Source organism: Lucilia sericata, unplaced genomic scaffold, assembly GCF_015586225.1.
Source record: "Lucilia sericata isolate MDLA Ls3-8-SP2 unplaced genomic scaffold, ASM1558622v1 Contig000107F_arrow, whole genome shotgun sequence".
NCBI lineage: Eukaryota > Metazoa > Arthropoda > Insecta > Diptera > Calliphoridae > Lucilia > Lucilia sericata.
Genome location: NW_023994139.1, coordinates 20564 through 43331, shown reverse-complemented (window position 1 = coordinate 43331; position 22768 = coordinate 20564). Strand labels below are relative to the sequence as shown.

The 22768-nt window shown below is 29.1% G+C and overlaps 1 protein-coding gene across 1 annotated transcript; it reads left to right on the top strand.

Moving 5' to 3' along the window:
* Positions 1 to 2634: 2634 nt before the first annotated feature.
* On the top strand, positions 2635 to 17480 carry LOC119600213 (sm-like protein LSM4). Its single transcript, XM_037950309.1, has 4 exons — positions 2635 to 2744; positions 2805 to 2846; positions 16903 to 17001; positions 17054 to 17480. Exons 1-4 carry the CDS (start codon positions 2742 to 2744, stop codon positions 17366 to 17368), a joined length of 459 nt encoding a protein of 152 aa, XP_037806237.1. The 5' UTR covers positions 2635 to 2741; the 3' UTR covers positions 17369 to 17480.
* The last annotated feature ends 5288 nt before the right edge of the window (positions 17481 to 22768 follow it).

Below are 22768 nucleotides of genomic sequence, written 5' to 3'. Positions count from 1 at the left end.
CATGTTTTAAAAAATTTAGCCAAATCGGTGCAGCCGTTTTCCGATTTTAGATAAATCGAAAAAAGTGGGCGTGGTAAATTTTTCTTACAGTAAAAACTTAAATTAGATTACTACGACCATTTAAATAAAAAATTTAGCCAAATCGGTGCAGCCGTTTTCCGATTTTAGATAAATCGAATAAAGTGTGCGTAAAAGTGGGCGTTGTCAATTTTTCTTTCCGTAAAAACCTAAGTTGGACTATGACGAACATTTCAGTAAAAAAATTGTCCAAATCGGTCTAGCCGTTCTCAACTGATGCAATTACCAACGAACGACAATTGATTTTTATTTATATAGAAGAAGAAGATAAGAATAAGAAGAATAAATTATATACCAAAACAACTGGCAACTATAATGCAATAAAAAGATATATAAACGACTGCTATAACATGAAAACTATAAAGGATATTTGCAACCATATCGGAGCCTTAAATTACCACATTTCTAAACCTGTACCAATAAATATACCGATCTATCCAATTTTTGTAAAAATTAATTATGCCACAAATTATACACCAAAACAAAGTGCAACTGTAATGCTTTGAAATGATGCATAAACGATTGTCCTGGCATGAAAACTGTCAAAGTTATTTGCAACCATATCGGAACCTCAAATCACAGCGTTTTTAAACATAGAACAACAATTCTACCGATCCATGAAATTTACAATTTTTTAGAAGAACACATTTTGCCACAAATGATATACCAAGTTAAAGTACAATCGTAATGCATTAAAATGATGCATAAATGATTGTCATAGCATGAAAACTGTCAAAGTTATTCGCAACCATATCGGAACCTCAAATTACCGTCTTTTTAAACCTGGGAAAATAATTCTACCGATCTATCCAATTGTCCATTTTCTAAAAATACATTATGCAATAAATTATGTACCAAAACAAATAGCAATTTTAATGCTTTAAAATGGTGCATAAATGACTGTCCTAGCACGAAAACTGCCAAAGTTAATTGCAACCATATCGGAACCTCAGATTACAGCGTTTATTAAACATAGAACAATAATTCTACCGATCTATCAAATTGACCAATTTGTAAAAACACACATTATGCAACAAATTATATACCATATTAAAGTGCAATCATAATGCTTTAAAATGATGCATAAATTACTGTCATAGCATGAAAACTGTCAATGTTATTTGCAACCATATCGGAACCTCAAACTACCGCGTTTTTAAAGCTGTGAAAATAATTCTATCGATCTATCCAATTGGCCATTTTCTAAAAATATATTATGGAATAAATTATATACCAAAGCAAATGGCAACTATAATGCAATAAAAAGATATATAAACGACTGTTATAACATGAAAACTATAAAAGTTATTTGCAACTATATCGGAGCCTTAAATTACCGCATTTTTGAACCTGTACCAATAAATATACTGATCTATCCAATTTTTGTAAAAATTCATTATGCCACAAATTATACACCAAAATAAAGTGCAACTGTAATGCTTTAAAAAAAGTGGGCGTGGTCAATTATTCTTTCAGTAAAACTTTAAATTTGATTACTACGAACATGTTTTAAAAAATTTAGCCAAATCGGTGCAGCCGTTTTCCGATTTTAGATAAATCGAAAAAAGTGTGCGTAAAAGTGGGCGTTGTCAATTTTTCTTTCCTTAAAAACCTAAGTTGGACTATGACGAACATTTCAGTAAAAAAATTGTCCAAATCGGTCTAGCCGTTCTCAACTGATGCAATTACCAACGAACGACAATTGATTTTTATTTATATTATTTACAATTGTGGGATGTTTGTACTCTCAATTGATTAGTAAAAAGTTTCCTATAATTGATAAAATAGATGCATATTTAAGACAAATAGTTTGTGCAATTTTTGAGTATTTCGCATAAATTTTCTACGGATTAAAATGAATATAAAATTTATTTATTAATTTTTTGTCCTAAAAAAATAATGAATCCCTAGATAGATGTACATATTTTTTCGGATTGTGGCAACTCTAAATGGTGTACTTTGACAGTTGTATCTACCTCAAATAAAAAAAGAGTGATCAGCTGTTGAATTGACTTCACCTTATAAGTGCACCCTGCTCCATATAATAAAAATTCTCTCGTAAAACCAACGTTGTCAAACTCCCAAAAATGACTTCACCTTGTAATATATACGCCTAAACTGGTACAAAGCCGAATTCAGATAAGGTGGTGTTATTCAATCAGCTGATAATTTTTTTCTTAATTCGCCTGGTTTATGTAGCTGTCAAAGTTTGTTATTGTTTATATTTTTATATTTAAAAATTTCCGTTAAACGGAGAAAAACTTCGTTAATATTTTGAGTTATTTATGTAAAAAATCTAAAAATACCAAGCATCTCGTAAACAAATATCATTTTATTAAAATAATGGCATAATTGGTATGTATACAAATATGTTATTTAGGAAAAATATTTTTTTCTATTAAATGTTAACATATTAAACAATATTGTTTTATATTTTATATTAACATTGTGTAGATAACGTAATTAACTAAAAAAAATCTCTTCCGGAACACTTTATATATATAAATACATGTAAAATGTTGTTGTTGCAGAACTGCCACCACCTTATCTGAATTCGCCTTGGTTTGAGTTTAGTACCATTTTAGAATTTCAGTTTTCCATGCCTGTATCAAGTTGCAAATTTTGTTTATTTCTTTATTGCTACAGGAAAGTTAAACGTAAAAATGGTAAATTTATAAAAAGAATTATTCAAAATATAAAAATTACTATGAATTATTTTTTCACAGCTACCGCTATCACTTCTTAAAACAGCACAGAGTCACCCAATGGTAAGTAAATCATTATTGTTCAAGTAACTATTGCATATGAATGTACATATATTAAACCGACACACTCTGTATGGAAAGCAAAATCGTGGTTTGTTACCCTACCAAAATTTCGCTGTCTTCCTAACCACTATGTAAGCGGTTTATAGTGTTGATAGCTCCTTTAATTATAAGCCATTGTAATGGGTTTTTAAAAATCAAAATAAAATTTCTATTCAGTTTTGATCATTCAAACAAATTCAATACTGAATAAAATTAAATTCAAATTGTATTTCAAATCAATACATTTGAATAAAAAAATCAAAACAAAGAAAAAACTTTTTGAATTATTGTATTTTCAAACACAATTTTTTATTCACACATTTGAATGAAAAAATATGGTTTTGAATCATGATACAACCATAACCAGGTAGAATCAGTATGGAGAGTTGACAATTTTCTACCTTGTTAAGTCAAACAAAAAAGAACTGAAATCGGAAAACTTTAAAATGTAGAAATGAAAAACCACAAAAAATACAATGAAATGCAGGATGCACTTATTACATCATGATGAAATGTTTCTTGAACGGCACACGCAAGCAGCATTCCACACTTTTGTGTCCTCTTTTTGAGTTTTAATGCTTTCACAAAACAAATTTCAATAATTTTCATTTTATATTGTTCAGTGATCAAAACATTCAAAAATGAATGAATATAATCAGAACGTTATGATTGTATATGGACATGAAAAAACTACTTTTAAAAATGTCAAATGACCAATATTAAGTTTTAGAGCAAATTTGTAAAGAGTTGTATACATTATCGACGCAGCGCAAAGATAGACTTCAATATTAACCACATTATTGGCAATTATAAGCAATTATTTTTCCAAATTAAGAGTCAAAGTGTTTAAAAATTGTTGCAGCAGTGCTTTGCTACCCTAAAAGCAATATAAATAAAAAACAAGAGTGCCTTCACCACAGTGTATTTAAAAAAATTCAATTCTATAAAATTTTAATTTATTTCATTTTCCCGTTTATATCATTATTATGGCAATAGCAAAACGAACAACAACAACGCTAAACGAAATAAACACACACAAAAACAAAATAGACAAGGCAGTAAAACCAACAGATATCCAAACATACGAAACGAAATACACAAAAAACAAAAACAAAATACATAACGCAATGAAACCAACAGACATCCAAACATACGAAACTGAATACACCAAAAAACAAAAACAATATACACAAGGCAATGAAACATACAAAACGAAAAACTCATAAAAAAGGCAAAAACAAAATACTCACCGCAATGAAACCAACAGACATCCAAACATACGAAACTGAATGCACCAAGAAACAAGAACAATATACACAAGGCAATGAAACTCACAGCCATCCAAACATATGAAACGAATACTCAATGAATAAGCAGTGTTGTTGTTGTTGCTTATATCAAAGCATGAAAAAAATAATCTTTTTTATGAAATTTTCAGAGGTTGTCTCGGATTTTTGCTCATATCTCCGGTATTTATGGACCGATTTTGCTGATTTTAAATAGCGATCTTCTCGAAAGCATGTCTAACAGAATTATTGAAGATTTGGCTCTCGCCGATATCTGGGGTCCTCTAAAAACTGATTTCAACAAACACACAGACGGACAGACAGACGGACATAGCTTAATCAACTCCGCTACCTATAAGGATCCAGAATATGGGATCGGAAAATTTTATTATAGAAATTACAAACGGAATGATAAACTTATATACATATACCCTTCTCACGAAGGTGAAGGGTATAAAAAAAACACTTACACATGGGGGGTGACACGCAAATTATTGCAAGTTCGCCAATTTTTCCGAACGCTAATAAGGATTTTAATGTAAGCTATGAAAAATGAGAATAATATTGTATCCCAGCAACAAATAATTGATGTCATACCTTACAAAGGACATCTTAATCACATCTAAAAATGCGATTGCATACTTTTCGCTTTTATAAACCAAACATATACTTACAAATTAAAACACAGTTAAAAATGAGAAAATACCCGGCAAAAAAAGTGAGGAAAAAGAAGTCGAATTTTCACCACAAATAACATACTTGAAGTACTTCCAATTTTGGTGAAAAACCTATGAATTTTACATTAGCGTGTCATTGGAGGGATGTTGTTCATTTTTGACAACTTTGAACTACATCTAATCTTATTCATAGATGCAGTAAACATCTGATATTTGGATGTCAAAAATAAACCACATTCTTTCAATGACGCGCTTATGTAAATTTCAATGGTTTTTCACCAAAATTTGATGTACTTCGAATATGTTATTTGTAGTGACTTTTCAACATCTCTTTACTCACTTTTAACTCGGTTTTTATTTGTAAGGAAATATTTGGTTTATAGAAGCGAAAAATATGCAATCGCATTTTTAGATGTGATTAAGATGTCGTTTGTAAAGTATGACATCAATTATTTTTTGCTGGGGAGTTGTAGAAAAGTCACTACAAACAACATATTCGAAGTACTTCAAATTTTGATGAAAAACCAATGAAATTTACAAAGGCGTTTCATTGAAAGAATGTGGTTTATTTTTGACATACAAATATCGGATTTCACAGCTTCTAAAGATAAGATTAGATGTAGTTCAAAGTTGTCAAAAATGAACAACATACCTCCAATGACACGCTAATGTAAAATTCATAGGTTTTTCACCTGAATTTGAAGCACTTCGGGTACCTAGTTGTGATGAAAATTCTACATCTTTTTCCACACTTTTTTTGCTGGGATTGTATTTAATTAATTAAAATTAGAATAATATTGTATTGTATTTAATTAATCGTTGCCTCCGATAGGTAGACCGGAGGTGGTGGGTTGTTTCCCACCTGAGGCACTGGTTAAGGAGCGGACAACAGGCCCGATAGAGGCCTAGGTGTATTTCTTCGGATTTGATGTATGTACATATATACATCCTCCTTTCAAACTAACTAACTAACTAACATTTAATTAATCAATCCCCCCATTGAAAGTCCCATTTTTCTCTAAATGTTCCCATGAATGTCAAAGTTCTTCATGTAAAATTTGAAGATTCTAGCTTCTATAGTATCACGGATATAAATTTTTTTCTATTTAATTCATAAGGGGGTTCCAATCCACCCCCTGATGAAAGTCCGCTTTTTTCCCCAAAATGTTCAGTTGAATATGAAAGTCCTTAGTGCAAAATTTTAAGAATCTAGTGCTGCTAGTTTCCAAGATAAAAGATTTTTTGTATTTAATTCATATGGAAGGTGCCGCTCCCCCCATTGGTAGTCCGCCAATTTATTACCCAAAATGTTTACAGGTATGTTAAAGTTCTTCGTGCAAAATTTGAAGATTTTAACACTAATAGTTTCCAAGATAAACGAATTTTTGAATTTAATTAATATGGAAGGTGCCACGCCCCTTGCTGCTAGTGCGCCCAATTTTTATCATAAATAATCATATTGAAACTTAAGTGGCTCCGACAAAATTTGAGGACTCTAACTGTTATATTTTCTGAGATATACTGATTTCATATTTTCTTAATATGGAAGGTGCCACGCCCACTATAGCCATTCCGCCCATTTTGTCCAAAAATATTCTTATGGATGTCAAAGTTTTCCGTGCAAAATTTGAGGACTCTAATTGCACCAGTTTCCAAGATATACGACTTTTAATAGATATTTAGTAAATAGCCGTGGCACCTCGCCCACTTGAAATTTCAAAATAAAAAGTAGCCTATTTTTCCTTCCAGGCATACAGGAACACATTGTGATTTCAACAAAATCGGTTTAGCCGTTTAGGCGGCTATAGACTTCAAACAAACATACATACAAACAAACACCTATTAAATTTTATATATGCCCAGCAAAAAAAGACGTGCAAAAAAGTAGTAAATGCATGGGTTGAACTGATAATGAACTGGTTCATATTTAGGGGAAACATGCATGATTTTAACATTAGCGTGTTATTGGCATGCATGGGTTCGTATTTGCAAAAATAGTTCGTCATTTAAATGAGTTCTTATTAATGGACTTAATATTACTAATTTTAACAAAAATCTAATAAAAAAATTAATGTCATTTTTAATCTTTATTGTATGAAATGCACGTTTTCGTTAAATCTCCTAAGAGAATACCAAATTACAGTAAAATATTACAATTCCTATAGTGGAGTTACATGAGTGAATTTGGGTGCATTTTTCATGCCTTCACTGATCACAAATTTATTAGAATTTAGGCATGTATTAAAAACGCATTAAATAGAATACTGTCTAAAGAAATCATAAAAATATCCCTTCTTCTTTAACAACTTCAAAATTTTTTTGCTGGGTGTATATAGATAAAAAAAATCATTTTTGAGACGATCGAATAAACACTCAAATTGATTAGAATGAATTGAGCAATGATTTCATAAAACAAAACAAAATGTACAAATTGTTTTATTTAAAAACAAATTTGAATTTTTTTGTTGAAACAATTTTGAACGTTTGAATAAAATACAATAATTTTTAAGGTGTGAATATTTTTCTTCACCCATTACTGTTCTCTGGTGTACATCTTCATGGAAAAATAATAGCACCATAGAGTTCCACATTCATTGTTCGATTACGTTATTATCCGTTAATACTTTTCTCCATATTTTTGTAGCCTTAGAAAGTAAAAAAATGAACCCGTTATGTTTAAGTTAGAATTGATGTAACTACTTTTTTGTAATACTTTTTATAACAACGTTAGAATCTTATAATGCTCCTCTTTATTGCTCCTCTTTATCCTCTTTGTTGGAAGATTCTAACGAGTAAACCGTTAACAGTACCTAAATATTGTTTGCCACCAATTTACGTTTTATAAATTAAAAAACACTTCTTTTCTGATCGTCAACATAAGCACTACGTGCTCTTGGCGTTATTACCCAGCAAATAATAATTGATGTCATACTTTACAAACTACATCTTAATCACATCTTAAAATGCGATTACATATTTTTCACTTTTATAAACCAAATATTTCCTTACAAATGAAACCCCAGTTAAAAGTGAGGAAAGAGATGTGGAAAAGTCATTACAAATAACATATTTAAAGTACATCAAGATTTGGTGAAAGAGTAGTGAAATTTACATAAGCGTGTCATTAAGAGAATGTGTTTTATTTTTGACATCCAAATATCGGATTTTTACTGCTTCTAAAAATAAGATCAGATGTAGTTCAAAGCTGCCAAAAATGAACAACATCCCTCCAATGACACGCTAATGTAAAATTCATACGTTTTACACCCGAATTTGAAGCACTTCGGGTTACTAGTTGTGATGAAAATTCTACATCTTTTTCCACACTTTTTTTGCTGGGATACTTACAAATGAAAACGCAGTTAAAAATAGGGAAAGAGATGTACGAAAGTCACTACAAACAAAATATTCGAAGTACTTCAAATTTTGACGAAAAACCAATGAAATTTACATAAGCGTTTCATTGAAAGAATGTGGTTTATTTTTGACATAAATTTCGGATTTTTACTGCTTCTAAAGATAAGATTAGATGTAGTTCAAAGTTGTCAAAAATGAACAACATCCCTTCAATGACTAATGTAAAATTCATAGGTTTTTCACCTGAATTTGAAGCACTTCGGATTACTAGTTGTGATGAAAATTCTACATCTTTTTCCACACTTTTTTTGCTGGGTACCTCACATAGTTCGAAATATACTGTAGTTTTCAAAAAAGTTATCAATACGAAAAGAATACACACCCTGTATTAAAACAGAATATTCCAAAGTCGATATTCTTATTCATCTTTGTCTAAAATATCACTATACATCTCTAATGAATCAGATCACAAATAAAGAAGATATGAATTATATTCTCCTAAATTGGTTTTCTCCCACTGTGTAGCAGGTTGACCATTTGGACGAAGTAAAAATATTAATAAAATATAAAAGATATTTTTAAAAATGTTACAGATATACCATCTGTTCCTACTGAAGTAGACTTTATTTTAAATAGAGCATTATTAAAGCATAATTATAAAAGTTTTTTCATCGATGACCTGCGTAATTAATAATACTAATAGCAACTTAGCGATGTAAATTGGTTTTAATAAAGTTTTATGCACTACTTTGTTTTTTGTCAAATATAGAGATATTCGTGTAATTATTTTAACGTGTTCAGCTCCACCACAATTTCCCAAGATTTTATGAAAATAAAACAAAATATTTGCAAATTAAATGAGACGTAGATCTCTCTGTATTTATTTATTATTATTATTATTTTACCTCGTAGAAGTACCCAGCAAAAAAAGTGTGGAAAAAGATGTAGAATTTTCATCACAACTAGTAACCCGAAGTGCTTCAAATTCAGGTGAAAAACCTATGAATTTTACATTAGCGTGTCATTGGAGGGATGTTGTTCATTTTTGACAACTTTGAACTACATCTAATCTTATCTTTAGAAGCTGTAAAAATCCGATATTTGTATGTCAAAAAGAAACCACATTCGTTCAATGAAACGCTTATGTAAATTTCATTGGTTTTTCATCAAAACTTGAAGTACTTCGAATATGTTGTTTGTAGTGACTTTTCTACAACTCTTTTCTCATTTTTAACTGTTTCCCAGCAAAAAATAATTGATGTCATACTTTACAAACTACATCTTAATCACATCTTAAAATGCGATTTCATATTTTTCACTTTTATAAACCAAATATTTCCTTACAAATGACACCCCAGTTAAAAGTGAGGAAAGAGATGTGGAAAAGTCATTACAAATAACATATTTGAAGTACATCAAGATTTGGTGAAAGAGTTGTGAAATTTACATAAGCGTGTCATTAAGAGAATGTGTTTTATTTTTGACATCCAAATATCGGATTTTTACTGCTTCTAAAAATAAGATCAGATGTAGTTCAAAGCTGCCAAAAATGAACAACATCCCTCCAATGACACGCTAATGTAAAATTCATAGGTTTTACACCCGAATTTGAAGCACTATGTTTGGTTTATAAAAGATGTCGTTTGTAAAGTATGACATCAATTATTTTTTGCTGGGTACTATACAATTTTTAATCCCAGGGTTCTGTATTTAGGTCCAAGCAAAGAAATTGGGCTACTTTAATAGGGTTAGTCCATAAATCCATTGGGCTAAGTGAAGTAGGGTGGGCTGGACAGTTGAATATGTGGTGGGTTTCATGGGGACCCTGTAGGCACTGAGCCTGTTGTTCCATCCCGATCTTAGTTGTGCTAGAGCAACTCTTGTTTTTCTCGGCTTCTCTATTTCTCCTATGGGCGGTGGGCGACCACCAATAACGACATTCATGCGGTAACCTGAAAGCGCGGTATTGATGGTCGTTCAAAGCTGCTTTATACGAACTCCGATCCAAGGGATCCTGCACATATTTTCATATGCTCTCCTCGTATATACGAAGGTCCTTCTTGATATGCCTCGGGGGAGCATCCGACTGTGTGATGTTGAAGTTGGGATGATTCCTCCAGTGACATCCCTGGAGGAAACTGTTTAGTAGGTCGTGTTCCGAGGCATGCAGCACGTTACAGTTCATAGGGCAGCAATTTGGCAGCTTTGAATATTTTTCCACTGGGTATCACTCAGCGAAGGAGACCATACTGGAGCAGCATAATTGACCACTGACCGGCCAATTGTTTAATAGGTTGCCAACAAGGTTTATTTTTCCATTCCCCAAGTGCTGCCGGCTATCTCACTATAGTGGTACTGAAACATATTTTAACTACCATTAAAAAAAAATAGTGGTGAAAATTTTGTTACAATAAAATAGTAAAAATTTTTAACAGTCACTACATGAATAAAATGTACAACATATGTACCTTCAAAATTTGTTCAATGTTTAGATGAATTTTAAGTAAAATCTATTGTTTAAAATTATTGGGATCATGATGTAGCAATAATTGGCAATAATTATGAATGAATTTGTAGATACATGTATGTGGGTAGCATTTAAAAAATATACATATATTCAGATACTTCTTAATACACATGTATGTAAACTAGAAAGTTGTTGTAGATACCCTGCAAGCAACTCAAATAACTTTTAATGCATTATAAGATAGCTTTCTCACAGCAAGTTGTGGGTGACTCTTAGATTATTTTTAATGAGGTTAACTAACTATTTTAACTTGGGGGTGTCATTGACAGTAGTCAATTGTCCGACTCTGCATAACTTTTCAACTAACTTAAAATCAGTTATATCCCAGCAAAAAAAGTGTGGAAAAAGATGTAGAATTTTCATCACAACTAGTAACCCGAAGTGCTTCAAATTCAGGTGAAAAACCTATGAATTTTACATTAGCGTGTCATTGGAGGGATGTTGTTGATTTTTGACAACTTTGAACTACATCTAATCTTATCTTTAGAAGCTGTAAAAATCCGATATTTGTATGTCAAAAATAAACCACATTCTTTCAATGAAACGCTTATGTAAATTTCATTGGTTTTTTATAAAAATTTGAAGTACTTCGAATATGTTGTTTGTAGTGACTTTTCTACATCTCTTTTCTCATTTTTAACTGTGTTTTAATTTGTAAGGATATGTTTGGTTTATAAAAGCGAAAAGTATGCAATCGCATTTTTAGATGTGATTAAGATGTCGTTTGTAAAGTATGACATGAATTATTTTTTGCTGGGATAATAATTATCTTGAAGTTAGCAGTTTTTTAACTAACTTAAAGTTAGTTATTCAAAGGTTAGCTTAAAGTCTGCTAATTTTTGTGTAGCTTAAAGTTAGTTATATGAAAGTTAATTTAAAGTTTGCTAATTTTTAACAGATCTATAGTTATTTATAGAATAGTTTTATAAGCAATAAGTCCACTTTAGAATTAAACTGTTAGTAAATTACCTGAAAGTATGATTTACCTTTTTGAAAAATTTTTAAATTGAACCCATTTTAATTTTTGAAACTATTTTATTTATTTAATTTAGGTAAAAAGCCTAAAAACAAAAAAAAATATATATATAAAAATGAAAGTGTGTTTGTATGTATGTATGTTTGTTTGTGCTTTATAGACTGCTAAACGGCTGGACCGATTTTCCTGAAATTTTCACAGTTTCTTCCTGTATGTCTGGAAGGAACTATACGCCCATATTAAGAAAATATTAAATTAGTATATCTGAGATAATATAATAGTTAGAGTCTTCAAATTTTGTCGGAGCAACTTTAATATCTTATATAATTATTTAAGACAAAAAGTAGGCGGATTAGCATTAGGGGGCGTGGCACCTCCCATATAAATTAAATACAAAAATTCGTTTATCTTGGAAACTATTATAGTTAGAATATTAAAAATTTGCACGAGTAACTTTAACATCCATGTAAACATTTAAGGGAAATAAATTGGCAGACTACCCATGAGGGAAGCAGCACCTCCCATATTAATAAAATACAAAAATTGGTTTATCTGGGAAACTAATAGAACTAAATTCTTCAAATTTTGCACTAAGAACTTAAATATTCATCTGAACATTTTGGAGAAAAAAGAGCGGACTTTCGTCATGGGGGGCTTGGAGCCCCCATATAAATTAAATATGAAAATTATTATATCTGAGAAACTATTAGAGCTAGAATCTTCAAATTTTAATTGAAGAACTTTGACATTAATGTGAACATTTAGAGAATAACGGGCGGACTTTCAATGGGGTCTTGACACCCCCTATATGAATTAAATACAAAATTTCGTATATCTTAGATTTTTTTTAATTTGCCACCGATTACATTAAAATCTTAATTAACGTTCGGAAAAAATGCATCTCTGGAAAACATTACAGTTAGAATCTTCAAAATTATTAAGAAGATTTTTTATTTATATTGCTTTTAGGGTAGCAAAGCACACTGGGTATAGCTAGTATTCTTATAAAAAACAAAATAATTAAGAAATTCATTCATAACATACTTATAGTTAAATTTAAAATATACATATTATTATTATTTTCTTTATTTAAAATAAATGTATGTATGTATGTATGTATGTATGTATGTATGTATGTATGTATGTATGTATGTATGTATGTATGTATGTATGTATGTATGTATGTATGTATGTATGTATGTATGTATGTATGTATGTATGTATGTATGTATGTATGTATGTATGTATGTATGTATGTATGTATGTATGTATGTATGTATGTATGTATGTATGTATGTATGTATGTATGTATGTATGTATGTATGTATGTATGTATGTATGTATGTATGTATGTATGTATGTATGTATGTATGTATGTATGTAAGTATGTATGTATGTATGTATGTATGTATGTATGTATGTATGTATGTATATGTATGTATGTATATATGTATGTATGTATGTATGTATGTATGTATGTATGTATGTATGTATGTATGTATGTATGTATGTATGTATGTATGTATGTATGTATGTATGTATGTATGTATGTATGTATGTATGTATGTATTTTTTCATTTTTCAAATTGATCATTGGAACCACTGTTACTATTAATGTTTTCAACACTTTTTTCCTCGTGAAACGTATATTTTGAGAAGAAATGGGTTTTCAATTGTTCTGATCTATTATTTGTTAATTTATTTTATAAATTATAAAATTTTTACATAGCAATAACAATAAGTTGTCATAAAAAACTTAAGAAAAAAAATATAATTTTTTAAGATATTCAAGGATAAAGGACATTTTCCACTATATGGTCCTTGCACCAGGACTTCATTTAATTTTAATTAAATGTCAAAAACGAGTAATCGAAGACCTGTCGAACGAAACATCATTTGTTAAAATCGGATAACCGGTTCCAAAGTTATTCAGTCATCAATATTTCTAATTTTGAACAAAAATACCCGAGATGCTCTACTTTAGAGGCCAATAAAATATGAACCGAATGAGTTAAGGATCTAATTTATACGCCATAGAAACCGCTATTAAGAGTATAAGAGTATGTTTCGAGTTATAACTAAATCGAAAGGGATGAAAATTTGATGTGGTCGGAATGTTTGTGGAATTACCCAATACTTGTCCATGACGTTTTGGAACAGTATGCATTTTCAATGTTTTGTACTGCGGTGTTATAAAACTCCGTTCTTTGTTCGTATACAAAGCAACTGACGTTTTAGAAGTCAGCCATAAATACAATTTTTATATTTCAGGTTATTCATTTTATTTCACAAACCATCGTGATGGTAAGGTGGCACAAATTTAAGTTTTAGAAACTCAAGAAACATGTTATATGTAATAAAATCTTTATTTATTAACGAAGCTCAATGAAATTTTCAACGTTTTATAAATTTGTCATTCTTAAAAATATAAAAATCTTTGATATCGGATGGGAAACAAAAAAATTGCACGCGTTTAAACATTTTACATGTCGAAGGTCCCTATTTTGAGACTCCATAGCGCCGCCCCATTTTCATAACTTAAACTCGAATACTCCTTGGCTACGTCAGTGTCAAATTTAATCCCGATCAAACTATGCCAGATTTATTTCCAAAAATTGTTCATTCTGCCCACTGTGTGTTGTAGAGCACGAATTCGATGGTCTATTTTAATAAAAGGCTGTGTGCCAAACGGTAGCAAAGTTCTGTGGTAAAATATAATTTTCTAATGGTGGAAAATATTATCATGAAATTTTGGCAATTGTCACTAATTTCACAAGAAAATTTGTATTTATTTTTTATTGATTTTTTTATTATAAATATAAACTAAAATTATAAAATATTGGATTTTTTGGATTTTCAAATTTATCTTTTCATTTGTCAAAAATTTATGTAGCTCTATGAGCTAGTAAAATTTTATTCACCTTATGCCATGTTTCCACTGAGGCGTTTTGAGCAAATCTAGTTGATTTGGGCAAAACTAGTTGAAATCATGTGGATTTTCCATACATTTTTGACACATCCAAATCTAGTTAATCTACCAGATTTGATTTAAAACATATCGAAAATGTATTTTTTCGAACAAGATTTGCTTATGCAACACTGCGTTGTGTCTAGGATAAGCAAATACTTCTTTGGGCTATCCATTCAAATTGAATGTTTTCATCGAAAAAGTGACAATTAATTTCGAAGTAAAAATAATAACAAAATATAATATTAAAATTTGTAGCATTCAATAAATAAATTTATTCGTTTACAACTGTAATTTTTTATTTTTAATGTGTAATTTTAAATCAAATTAACTTTATTGTCGATATGAAAAAATAATGTGACAGAATTTGTTCGAAAATTCGAATATCAAAAACGAGTAAGCTCAGTGAAACACCTTGAAGAGGTTTCCGCAAATCTAGCAGATTTTAAGCCAGTGGAAACATACCATTATATCTATCAAAAATTTACATTTTAAAGTAAATTGTTACCGATTGGCAAACTCAAAATTTAAGATTTTTATAAAACAAAATAGTTTGTATTATTATTACAGGTATTTTTTTCTATAACATTTTATTAGCAATTAGTTCATGTATACATATATTAACCTGGTTTTATTTAAATTTTCTGAAAATACTTTGTTTTTTCCCGTTTTTCCGTTTTTTTATGTTTTTATTATTTTTTTTTTACCACGTAGCGCAATCGGTTCAGAATTATATTCCGTGTCTGTCCACGGTGTTGGGCAGCTAAATTTTTTGATGGAATTATAGACTAGAAGGTGTACTTGTCAATTTTAAAGCAGAATTAGCAAAATGAGACTACAACCCAATCAATGTATTTTTTATCAGAAAAACAATCAAAACACACAGTTTGGGATTTGAAAATGTGGATCATTTACAGTATCTTCCTCCGCCAAATTTTCAATAGAGTTCAAGTCTGGATTTAACTCCGTTCAAAATTTGTGGTCATATTTATAAAAACAATTTATAAATCGTCAATATCAACAAAAACCAACCTAAGAGTGCGTTTGCATGAAAAACGGGACAAAATAACGCCAGAACTATTGTTATGATGTTATTAAAACCAAAGGACTTTTACTTCATAATGCTAGTTTAAATAAGCCCCAGCAAAAAAAGTGTGGAAAAAGATGTAGTATTTTCATCACAACTAGTAACCCGAAGTGTTTCAAATTCGGGTGTAAAACCTATGAATTTTACATCAGCATGTCATTTGGCAACTTTGAACTACATCTAATCTTATTTTTAGAAGCAGTAAAAATCCGATATTTGGATGTCAAAAATAAAACACATTCTCTTAATGACACGCTTATGTAAATTTCACTACTCTTTCACCAAATCTTGATGTACTACAAATAGGTTATTTGTAATGACTTTTCCACATCTCTTTCCTCACTTTTAACTGGGTTTTCATTTGTAAGGAAATATTGGGTTTATTTTAAGATGTAGTTTGTAAAGTATGACATCAATTATTTTTTGCTGGGAGATAGATACTTCGAATACTTTTGTAAGTTAATTTTATGCACTTAAAAAAAGCTAAATTAATTTATGTAATCCCTAATCTGTTATAAAATGATGTTTCTTTTCATAAAACATTAAATTAGAATACTTATGTGAAAGTTAGCTAATGGTATATCCACAATCTAGGTAGTTGATTAAATTTATGACTGCTGCTATTATAACTGAAACGATCAAATGACCCCATATATTTAATATTAATAACGTCCCATCAAAAAATAATTGATGTCATCCTTTACAAACGACATCTTAATCACATCTAAAAATGTGATTACATATTTTTCGATTTTATAAACCAAGTATTTCCTTACAAATGAAAACCCAGTTAATAGTGAGGAAAGAGTTATAGAAAATTCACTACCAATAACATATTCGAAATACATACATATATCAAATTTTGGTGAAAAATCAATGCAATTTACAGATGCTTGTCATTGAAAGAATGTGGTTTAATTTTGACATTCAAATATTGGATTCTTACTGCTTTTAAAAATAAGATTAGATGTACTTCAAAGTTGTCAAAAATTAACAACATCTCTCCAATGACAAGCTAATGTAAAATTCATAGGGTTTTCACCCGAACTTGAAGCACTTCGGGTTACTAGTTATGATGAAAATACTACATCTTTTTCCACACTTTTTTGCTGGGGTATTAACATTTATTTCTTTTGCAGCTCGTGGAACTAAAAAATGGAGAAACTTATAATGGACATTTGGTTAGTTGTGATTCTTGGATGAATATTAATTTACGTGACGTTATTTGCACTTCTAAGGTAAGAATCAAATTCAATTTATGAGGTGTTTTTTTTTAATTTTTTTCAATAGGACGGTGACCGGTTCTGGCGCATGCCCGAATGTTATATACGTGGCAGTACAATTAAATATCTCCGCATTCCAGACGAAGTAATTGACATGGTAAAAGAAGATGCTCAAACTAAGTCAAGAAATCGAGCAGAAATGAATAAAGGCCGAGGAGGAGGTCAAGGCGGTGCACAAAATCCAAACCAACGCGTACGTGGTGTTAATAGAAATAATTTTAATAACAGAATTAATCAAGGAACAACCGCTGGAAATAATGGTCCAAGACAGAATGCTCAGAATATTCGATCCGTCACACAGCCAAACAAATTAAGAAAATAATTTATTAATTAAAAAACATCTGTAAAAATATGTAAATTTTTTAAAGTAACTATATTATTAAAGGCTGATAACATTTCTCACTTTAAATTAAAATGAAGTTAGTAACGAATAATGTTGAAGGGTTTTTTATATATTACATGGAATCATACATGGGAGTAGTTATACATATATCGACTAATTAATTGACGATTTCATTAGCATTAAATTGAAAAAAAAATTATAATTACTCGGACTACAAGAACTAGTTTTAACTGCTTTAAAAATTTTTCGAACGCCGAGTTCGAATTTTCAAAATTTTTTTAGTTTTTATGATCCAATGATTATTTTAAAAAACATAAACAAATTTTCGAACATAACTTCGAATTTTCGAACTTAATTTCGAATGTTCGAACATTTTATTGTATTGTCATCAGTGTCCGTTTCTCCAGTCGAGAACATTGAAATATTAGAGTCTTCCACTTTTTAGTTGCGTGATTCAATAATTTTTAAACTGTACACATTACAATTAACCAAAATATATTTGAATTACGTCTGTTCGCCCTGTTTTAAACAAGACGATTATAGATTTTTTGAATTTTTTTGTCGATTCGAAAGTTACAGAACACAGACAATTTGGGCCACAGGAACTGGTTTTTAAAATCTTTCGAACCTGTGCTCGAATCTTTGAAAAATTCTTTTTATGAAATATAAAAAAGATTTTTTCGACAATTATAAATAGTAAGGGTTTTCATTTAAACGCTTAAGTTTCCCATTTGTGCAAGTGGGCAAGTTTATTCGACTTGTTTCATGAAACCCCTGTTCAAATTCTGTTCAATTACAATATTTATAAACATTTTACAACGATGTCAAACGAAATCAAAAAATAAAAAATAAATTATTTTAACAAAAAATTGTACAAAATATGTTAAAAATCTGAATATTCAAGTCCATAAATTCAAAAGTGAACAACAGTGAACAGATTTATTAAATGCACAATGAGTTTGCTCAAGTTTGCCAGTCTAAATAGTCGCTCAAACTTATAAGGGTTGTGCAAATCAATTTTCAAACAATTCAATTGCGAGAATGGAAGCTTGTACAGTTTAAGAGGGTTTTGAACGTTTAAATGAAAACCCTTAGTAATTTTTTTTTTTTTTTTTGAAAATTCATTACCATTATCATAAAAGTTGTAATGAAATAAAAAAATTATTAAATGGTACTTAAATTTTTTTCATTAATAAAAAATTCCCATGTATGTTTTAATAAACAATTTATTTTTTGTTTCAAATTATTAAATTTATTTTTGTGGTCATCGAAAAATAAAATTATATATTTAAAAATTTGATTAACTTGAGATTCCCTCATTGTGCCATTCTGAAATTTTTATATTTTGTTGAGAACACTATAAGCTTTTTTTGGTGAATAACAAAGAAAGTGGAAGATATCTTTTTTAAGATATCTTGGACTCAAGGACATTTTTTAATATAATTATCCTTATTTTGAAACTGTCATTTTCCAACAAAAGTATTTTTAAACTATAAGGGCCAATCTTTAGGTGAAAGATTAGCGATTACATTAAAATTAATCCTCGAAAGATGTTTTTGAGTACTCAATTAGTTAATTTTGTTTGCTAGTTTAAGCGCCCATTGGAGGTGGTTTAATCTTAAGCACGAAATGCAAAAGTGTAAACAGCTGATGCAAAAAAATTAATAAAATATTTATGTTTTATTTATTGATTAGTATAAATTATGGACTCTCCAAAATACAGTTTTTTGTTTTTAATTTAAGTTTTCATTAATTTTCATATTAAATTTACAATTGTCTTCTTCTTTTTATAAAATATGCATTGTTTTGATAACAAACAGTGAAGTTTTCTGTTGTTTTGTATGGCAACACTGCTAAGTTTAATCTTGTACTCAAAAACATCAAAGGTGATTAACATAAGATTAAATTTATTTTAAGATTAACTAATCTGATTATTAATTGGCATTTGATTACCATCTCAAAAACCCGCTCTGAGACATTGGCTTTAATTAGGGACTATCGGTTGTATTCATAAAAAGTTAATTTAGGTTTATTAAACATTATTAAGCAAAATCCACGAAAATGGTATTCATAAACGTCAAATAGCTTAAAATACCTTCAATAAACCAATGACAAATAGAAAAAATTTATTGTACGCTCGACCCTACTTTAAGCCAACAATAAGTTGAATTCTTACAAATTTTGTCTCTGATTAAGCTTTTTTCCATTAATTTTAGGTTGAAGACGAAAACTAATCATGTTTTATTCTGAAATGAAATCTAAAAATTGTAATTTTAACTTTACAAATTTGTAAATAAAATTCCAGATAAATTTTAAAAGTTTCTATTTTGGTGAAAAAACTAAAATCTAGGCATTATTGGATTAATAGATGAATATTTGACAATATTCCAGTTGGTCAATACTATTTTTGGCAATTTGGAAATGCCCGCCTGTCACTCAAATCATGGCCACAATCATTTTATTTGTCTTTTTCATAGTTTATTCGCTAAATATAAAGCCATGAAGTAATTAAGAGTGTAAATTATATTGATTAGTATTATATCAATGCAAAATATCTTCTCCGGCAATAAAATGTAGTCTTTTATTAAAGAAATTTATCAGTATTTGCAAAAATTTATTAAAAATTGCTATAAAAATAAGTAAAAATAACAAAATGTGCATAGTGATGTTTATTTTGTCACAAAATATTCGTTATTAGAATACTTTTAATTATAATTAAAAATATATACACTATCGGACAAAATAAAGTGCAAAAGTGCTCATGCTACATTATTTTATCGAAAAATCTGTTAAATGATTATTGAATATGGAACTTTTTTTTAAATTCATTTAGTTTATATACAATGCTACAAAAATAACTATAAAACAAATTTATTCCACCTAAAATTTTTCTGTATAACATTTAAAATTAAAGTAAATTCACTTTTTTGTCGGACAAAATAAAGTGTAAATTTTATATATCATTATTTTAATTTTATGTATATCAAAATTTTTTATCTATTTTGGTTCTGATTTGAATATCTGGATCTACTCAAGTCATTTTTGTAATTATTTTACCATTATTATTCGCAATCGCTTTCACTTTCCTTTGCTTTCTCCCATACTATTATTTTCAAAAGAAATCCGTTTTTGTTCGCTATTTCAGCGGAATTTTGTGATCAATTGTGGTCAAATATTAATCTATTAGATTTAGGGCGATGCTCTGAGCAGGTCATTCAAATTTTTCAGTGTTTTTTTTTTTTACAATAATGTTTTTAACCTTAGTCGTGTGTTTGAAGTCATGAATCGGTTGAGGCATTAAGTCTCCCAAACCCATTTTTACGGCATTTATTTCCAAATTTTTATTAAATAAGCTCGTGAATTGCTCATTTGTTATTAGTTACTCCATTTTCACTAAGATTCTCGCTCTTAAAGTTGAATAATGTAACAATACCGATAGCCCTCCACTATAATATTTGAAACCTGGGGTATTGTTTTTTAAATTTTGTATATTGAAGGGCTTAATTCACACTCATTGTCGACATTTCAAAATTTTCGGTAGAAATTGGGACTCATCTGACCAACTACGTAAATTTGATCTAAAAAATATGAAATTAAATACTAAAATCGAAAAAAAATTTTAAGCTTATAAATATGTTGGTGAAAGATTGAAGGTATGGGTCAGTTGACTCTTCGTAAGTGTCAACTGACCCATAGGTGAAATTTATTCAAAAAGCTCCAATGAACACTATATGAGCATATTGCAGTGAAATCTTAAGATCAGTGCCTTCGAAATGGACTTGGGCAACTTTATATTTCGGCAAGATAATAAGCTTAAGCACTTGATAAAGTTAAAAAATAACATTACTGTAGGAAAAATCACTGAAAATTGAAATAAGTTGCTCAGAGCACCGCCCTAAATCCAATAGATTAATTTTGGACCACAATTTATCAAAAAATTCCGATGAAATAGTGATCAAAAACGTATTTCTTTTGAAAATTATCATATGGGGATAGCAAGGGGAAGGGAAAGCGAATGCGAATAATAATGGAGAACAAAATTACCAAAATGGCTTAAATAGATACAGATATTAAAATCAGAACCAAAATAGATAAAAAATTTTGATATACAAGAAATTTAAATAATGATATATAAAATTTACACTTTATTTTGTCCGACAAAAAAGTGAATTTATTTTAATTTTAGATGTTATGTAGAAAAATTTTAAGTAGAATAATTTAGTTTTATTGTTATTTTTGTAGCATTGTATATAAACTAAATGATTTTGAAAAAAAAATTCCATATTCAATAATCATTTAACCGATTTTTCGCTGAAAGAATATACATGAGTACTTTTGCACTTTATATATTTATATATATATATTTATATATACATATTTATTGTAGCCATGTATACATTTATTTTTCTTTAACGTTCGTTCTTATTTTCAAAAATGTGTTATAACCAAAAATATAAAATTAATAAAACCGACTCAACGAATATTTTATCCTAATTGTACGCAACACTAACACAGAAAATGACAGCCAAATTGTACAGTGCTGCCAAGTTAAACAATAAACAGCACAATAGTTAATGTAGGTTTATTATTTGTTTATGAATACCACAATTTTATTAATGGCTTTTAAGTCTAAAGTGTACTTTAACTATTGTGTGATTTGAATCTAAAATAAGCATTTTTTATGAATACAACTGTATAACTATAACGGATAGATAGTTTAGAAAATATACGATGTCAAATTTGCTTTTTGAAAAATATCGTAAAAAATATGAACTTTGAACCTCGATAAAATCTATACTGTAATGAATTTTGTAATTTTGATTTTTAACAGTTTAAGGGCCAATCTGTAGGAGAAAGATTAGCGATTAAATTAAAATTAATCATCGAAGGATGTTTTTGAGTACTCTATTAGTTAATTTTGTTTGCTAGTTTAAGCGCCCAATGGAGGTGGTTTAAACTTGAGCAACAAATGCAAAAGTGTAAACAGCTGATGCAAAAAATTTAATAAAATGTTTATAAAAATAAACATTAAAATGTTTGATTTATTGATTAATATAAATTATGGGGACTTCAAAATACAATTTTTTGTTTTAAATTTAAGTTTTCTTAATTTTCATATTAAATTTAAAATTATCTTCTTCTTTTTTATAAAACATGCATGGCTTTGATAACAAACAGTGACGTTTTCTAACGTTTTGTATGCCAACACTGCGAAGTTTAATCTTGTACTCAAAAACATCAAAGGGGATTAACATCAGATTAAGTTTGTTTTTAGATTAACTAATCTGATTATTAATTAGCTTTTGATTGTCAACTCAAAGATCCGCTCTAAAAGATTATCGGTTTTATTCATAAAAAGTTAATTTAGGTTTATTAAAC

Bases quoted from the DNA above. Each gene is read 5' to 3' on its own strand.
- LOC119600213 (XM_037950309.1), top strand. The intron at 2,847-16,902 runs GTAAGTAAATCA...TTTCTTTTGCAG, and splicing joins CAGCACAGAGTCACCCAATG to CTCGTGGAACTAAAAAATGG. The intron at 17,002-17,053 runs GTAAGAATCAAA...TTTTTTCAATAG, and splicing joins ACGTTATTTGCACTTCTAAG to GACGGTGACCGGTTCTGGCG.